Source organism: Coptis chinensis, chromosome 5, assembly GCF_015680905.1.
Source record: "Coptis chinensis isolate HL-2020 chromosome 5, ASM1568090v1, whole genome shotgun sequence".
NCBI lineage: Eukaryota > Viridiplantae > Streptophyta > Magnoliopsida > Ranunculales > Ranunculaceae > Coptis > Coptis chinensis.
The window spans coordinates 16,962,577-16,968,847 of NC_141460.1; the positions used below are offsets into that span (position 1 = coordinate 16,962,577).

General features: G+C 35.9%; 1 protein-coding gene across 1 annotated transcript; it reads right to left on the reverse strand.

Moving 5' to 3' along the window:
• Positions 1 to 5,284: 5,284 nt before the first annotated feature.
• Positions 5,285 to 5,674, reverse strand: LOC147496916 (uncharacterized). Its single transcript, XM_086562700.1, has one exon. It carries the CDS (start codon positions 5,672 to 5,674, stop codon positions 5,285 to 5,287), a length of 390 nt encoding a protein of 129 aa, XP_086418826.1.
• Between the last annotated feature and the right edge of the window lie 597 nt (positions 5,675 to 6,271).

Sequence of the window (6,271 nt, forward strand, 5' to 3'; positions counted from 1 at the left end):
ATGCCATGAACACTAGGGATGAGAACTTCGAATTCTTCTTTGTAAGAACGTAAGAATCGAGATACAAGAATCTATACTAGGTTATTAAGTTGGGTTCGAGGTGGATTCAATTCCCTCTAATCCTTTATCTAGATTCAAAACAATCATATTTCCATAGCATTCGTAGTTAGATTCAACATAATCAATTTCATATAGGTATCGTAGTATAACACCCTTCGTAAAGCTCTCATTAGACTTAAGACCGACTAATTAGATTAGAAAACATTCCATGCTAGAGCACTAGGAGTGGAACGAATTTGTTACTCCACTCTATTTCGATAGAATTGAGAGTAGAAACTTTGATAAAAATAGACACGTAGATAGTTTTAGTTTACTTACGTTTTGAGTTCATCGTTCATTTCGTAGGTAGACTATTCAATTATTTATCTTATCAGTGTGTAATAAATAATATCATATATATGATTCTAAAAAAATTTATTGTTCCTAGTGATACCGATATGTCAAGTGAAAGTACCGAGTCTGAAGATAGAGTCAAGTCCTCCTCCTCAACCTCGACATAAAAAAGGGATGGTATTGACGAGCCAACCTGGAAACCTACTTATCTCGTTGATGGCTTACCATGCCATCCTTTTGAAACTAGTAACCTCTGAGTTCGAAAGGGAGATAACCGAAGACACCAGTGTCTAGAGTCGAGGTCTTAACCCATATTTCCCAAAAAGACCCAACCTAGACTTGGTTAGAGCCGCCTACCAGATACTAGATAATGTCACTCTTCGACACTATGCTGGAGGTAGGAAAGGGACCAGATGCCAAAGTGGTAATGCTAAGTCAATCATCATAAATGTTGGGCAACTAGCTGCTGGTTTACACCTCCCATTGTATGATCTCGATCGAGAAATATTGAACCATCTGAATATCTCTCCAGGCTAAGGCATGGGCAATTTTTGGAGATTGATGTATATTTGCAACTACTATAATGACCATCTTGATCCCGACATGTTGAGATCCCAAAAAATCAGACTTGTCGATATTCAAAACCATTATACTTTTATTGAACGTACTGAAAAACCCAAGAATGGTCCACCAGAGCCTAGTGGCTATTTTTACCCCAAGAAACAGAGTAGCCGAGAAGGTATTATCAGAGTGAACTCGAGATAGCGACGGTAGATGGCCTATCTATCCTCTCATTATTTCTGGCCAATGAGAATTATCCAGACCTATCATCGTTCCTTCTTTGGTACATCATGTGTTTAATCTTGGAGGTGCTGATAAATATAGAAATCCCCTCCCAGTTATCCTTCATGACGCTAGCAACTATCTTCTTCCTCTTTATACTTTAAAAAGCAACCTGCTTAAAATAGATAAAACTCGAGGTCAAGATCCTTCACCTTCCCAAGCAATTATTCAAGGTTCATTACAAGGTTCATTACAGCCTTGTTCTTCTGGAAAAATGTTTAGAATTTTTTTTGGTTCCTCTGAATTACCTCATAACACTCCTCACTGCTATTTTGATTACATAATTAATGGTTTTTCTATGATTGAAGATCTTTTTCCCAAAATCAAACAAGAAGTTCCAGACTTATATAATTATCCAATTTTGGAAGATGTGTTTGATCACCACGGCTTATTGTACACAAATATGGCCTCTCGAATCCCCTGTGGAAAAATTAATACAACTAGCTGTTTTTTGGCCTCCAAAAATCAACTGGAGGTAGCTCATCCCAGGCTCCCACTCCCTCCAAAGAAAAGCATACCGATACCAGCTTTCATTAAAGGAAAATGAAACAACCCTCAACCCCCGAGGTGTCGCCTGCCATTGAGGCCTCAAAAACTTTGAAGCCTACCACATCTACAACACCTGCCTCGATGCTAATTAAACATCCCGTTGTTCCCTTAATTGATCATACCACTGATCCACTAAAATCTTATGCTTCTTCCTCTTCTGCTGAGTTTTTTGTGCCAGACATGTTTCTCTATAATAATTGGAAAGTTCTAACTTCTTCCTCTTTATTTGTTGAGCCTCCAACACCTGGACTCAGTGAGGCTCTTGTACTGAACACCATTCTTCCTCGAGATCGATCAGCAATGGCTGAAATATCAGCTAATGAACGATTCAAAATCATGTGCACTTCGCTTGAAAAGGTACGTATATAGGGCCGGCTATAAGGGCAGGCCAACTAGGCGGCCGCCTAGGGCCCCCAGCTTGTTGGTCAAATTTTGGGCCCCCAAGTATAATCTTATACCCACTAGACCACATGTAAAGGACTCAAGGTTGTTCAGTCTAGTCAAATTATGTGCAGTCCAGTCCACTCAAATATTGGCCCACATCCCCTTGTGTAAAAGACTAGTTTTTTTCTCAATAATATATGCCCATTTTAAGAAACTCACCTTGGGCCCCTCAAAGTTCAGGACCGGCCCTGTATGTATATACCTTTTGGCTTGTCCTTATAACTGTTTGACTATTATTTATAATGCACCCATCTTCTATATTCTTGGTTGTAGTTTAAAGTTGCTGCTGGTAGTCAGTTCGAGACCGATATGGCTACTTTCTGCCATTTTAGAGAAGAAAATGCAAAACTGAATAAGGACAATGAATGCCTCCAGCAATCTTTTGAAGAGGAAAGAAAAAACATGCTCGCACCACTACAAAACTTGGCTCTTCAAAAACAGCTAGAAAAGCTGCTATTGATGATCTGAAAAAATTTGTTGATGAGAATACCAAGTTGGCGAACCAAATGAACCGCTCGTATGAACAGATGGCAACTAAATATGAGAAAAAAAACATAGCTCATAGCCCAGATAGCCCAGGCCGATGCCGATCTGGCTGAAGCTGATAAACACATGGAGTATTGTGTCACCACCATGAAAAGTTTAAGGGTTTATCTTCCTCCACATCTTATTGATTAGTATAACCTTAATGCTGGTGATGAGAATATAATTACTCCTTAGGATGCCATTGAAATTGATAAAGAAGTGGTCAAGACTGATAAAGAGGCTATAGAGACTGACAAGGAAGCTAGTACTGATGATGAAGTTACAAAAATCAATGCAGCCAATATCGCGACTACCCCACCTGTCAACCCTGAATTCGTACTTCTTGATTCCGCCTCTTTAGAGGGCGTCGATATGCTTACTGATATCGATCGTAGCCTCGAGGCCAAATGCAATGATCCAGACCGGACCACAGATTGACGCCAGAATTAAATTTCTATTTTGTAATATTGATACAATAGTTTGATTATCTTGTAACATTCTCTTACATTTCCATTGAATTATGAAATAGATCCTTTTTCTCCTTGTCGTTTGTTTATATTTAAAAAATATATCTGTTAATAGCTTTTGATAGTTAGTAATATCTGAAAATTAGAAATTCGATACTACTCCACTTAAAAGAAGTATCAATTGATACTTAGAAATATTTGAAAAGAAATTTGGAATTTCGATACTACTCCACTTAAAAGTAGTATCAATTGATACTTAACAATCTTTGAAAAGAAATTTAGAATTTCGATACTACTCCACTTAAAAGTAGTATCAATTGACACCTATCAATCATTGCAAAGAAATTTAGAATTTTGATACTACTCCCCTTAAAAGTAGTATCAATTGATACTTAGCAATATTTGAAAAGACATTTAGAATTTCGATACTACAACACTTAAAAATAGTATCAATTGATATTTAGCAATATTTGTAAAGAATTTAGAATTTCTATACTACTCAACTTAAAAGTAGTATCAATTGATACTTAGCAATCTTTGGAACGAAATTTAGAATTTCGATACTACTCCCCTTAAAAGTAGTATCTTTTTTTGATTGGCAAAAATGTGTGGACAAGCCTATTTTTAAAGAGATAAGTAACTCAATTGTGTGTAGCGGGGTACGAAGCCTAGACCTCTGGTATCATCACCCAAAGGTTTTACCAACTAAGCTAGAAGGCACTTACCCTTAAAAGTATTATCAATTGATACTTAGCAATATTTGAAAAGAAATTTAGAATTTTGATACTACTCCACTTAAAAGTAGTATCAATTGATACTTAGAAATATTTGAAACAAAAATTAGAATTTCGATACTACTCCACTTAAAAGAAGTATCAATTGATACCTAGAAATATTTGAAAGGAAATTTGGAATTTCGATACTACTCCACTTAAAACTAGTATCAATTGATACTTAGCAATATTTGAAAAAAAATTTAGAATTTTGATACTACTCTACTTAAAAGTAGTATCAATTGATACTTAGCAATATTTGAAAAGAAATTTAGAATTTTGATACTACTCCACTTAAAAGTAGTATCAATTGATACTTAGCAATATTTGAAAAGAAATTTAGAATTTTGATACTACTCTACTTAAAAGTAGTATCAATTGATACTTAGCAATATTTGAAAAGAAATTTAGAATTTCGATACTACTCCACTTAAAAGTAGTATCAATTGATACTTAGCAATATTTGAAAAAAATTTAGAATTTCGATACTACTCCACTTAAAAGTAGTATCAATTGATACCTAGCAATATTTGAAAAGAAATTTAGAATTTCGATACTACTCCACTTAAAAGTAGTATCAATTGATACTTGTAAATACTTGGAAAGAAATATGGAATTTTGATACTACTCCACTTAAAAGTAGTATCAATTGGAATACAAACCTTTGATTATTCTTGCTTGATATTGAAGAAAATCCACATATACCAAGCTTTCTTGATTTGCTGCCAATCTCATGTGTTTCTTTGACCTGAACTCGACATTGCTGCCAAGAATAGGATTTTTTTTAACATAAACTCGACATTGCTGCCAAGAACAAGATTTTCTTTGACCTGAACTCAACATTGCTGCCAAGAATAGGATTTTCTTTGACATGAACTTGACATTGCTGCCAAGAATAGGATTTTTTGACCTGGTATCGAGGTGAGGACCTATAGATCACCAAAATTTTTCTTTGATCTGGTATTGAGGTGAGGACCTATAGATCACCATGATTTTTTCTTTTACCTGGTATCGAGGTGAGGACCTACAAATCACCAGAAATTTTTTCTTTGTCCTGGTATCGAGGTGAGGACCTACAGATCACTTGGATTTTTTCTTTGACCTGTTATCAATACATAATTCTACAGATACTAGGATTTATGATAATTATATCGACATTATTGCTTTTGGAAATTTTATTCTCTTTATTGAATGCATAACATCAAAAATACATCATGACGCTTAGAATATTCTTTATTGATAAAATGCTTTCAAATTTCCTACATTTTGAGGTTTTGCTAAGATTTCACCTTATGCATCTTTCAAGTAATAAGCTCCATTAATCCCTACCTTATGAATGATATAAGGCCCTTCCCAGCTTGCTGCTAGTTTGCCTACCCCTTTCTCTTTAGTTGCTTGAGTGACCATTTTCAAGACCAAGTCCCTTTCCTGAAAATATCTTTCTCTTACTTTCTTGTTGAAATTTTTTCTAAGCTGTCGATGGTATGTGTCGAGCCTTAATCTTGCTTGATCTCTTACTTCCTTGAGATTGAGGACGTCTGCTGCCATTACTTCATCATTTTGGCCATTCATTAAGACTTTGGTTCTGGATGTTGATACCACCATTTCTGATAGAGTTAATGCTTCCATGCCATAAGCTAATGTGAAAGGAGATTCACCAGTGGTAGTTCGGGGTGTCATTCTATAAACCCATAGAACTTTGTTTAGCTCATCCAACCAGAGACCTTTCTTGTCCTCTAGCTTTTTCTTGACATTATCTATAATGGTTTTATTCGTTGCTTCTGCTTGCCCGTTACCTTGAGCATAATATGGTGCAGATGTGAAGTGCTTTATGTTGTATGATTCCAAGAAAGCTTTTACTTTTCCTCCCTCGAACTGTGATCCGTTATCCGATATAATGGTATAAGGCAATCCGTATCGGCATATTACCCTTTCGAAGAGAAAATTTATCACATCTTGCTCTTTTATGTGCTGTAACGCTATGGCTTCTACCTACTTGGTGAAATAGTCTATGACAACGAGCATAAAACGCCTTTTACCTTTTCCAGGTGCTAGAGGTCTCACAATATCTATGCCCCATAGCGCAAAAGGCCATGGATTCGATACACAATGCAACTCCTCAGCTGGAACATGTATAACATTTCTATGTATTTGGCATTAAATACACTTTTTAGCGTATTGAAGATAATCTCTTCGCATCTGAGGCCAAAAATATCCTTGCCTCATTATTTTATTTGCCAATGATCTTTCAGCTGAATGGTTTCCACATTCTCCATC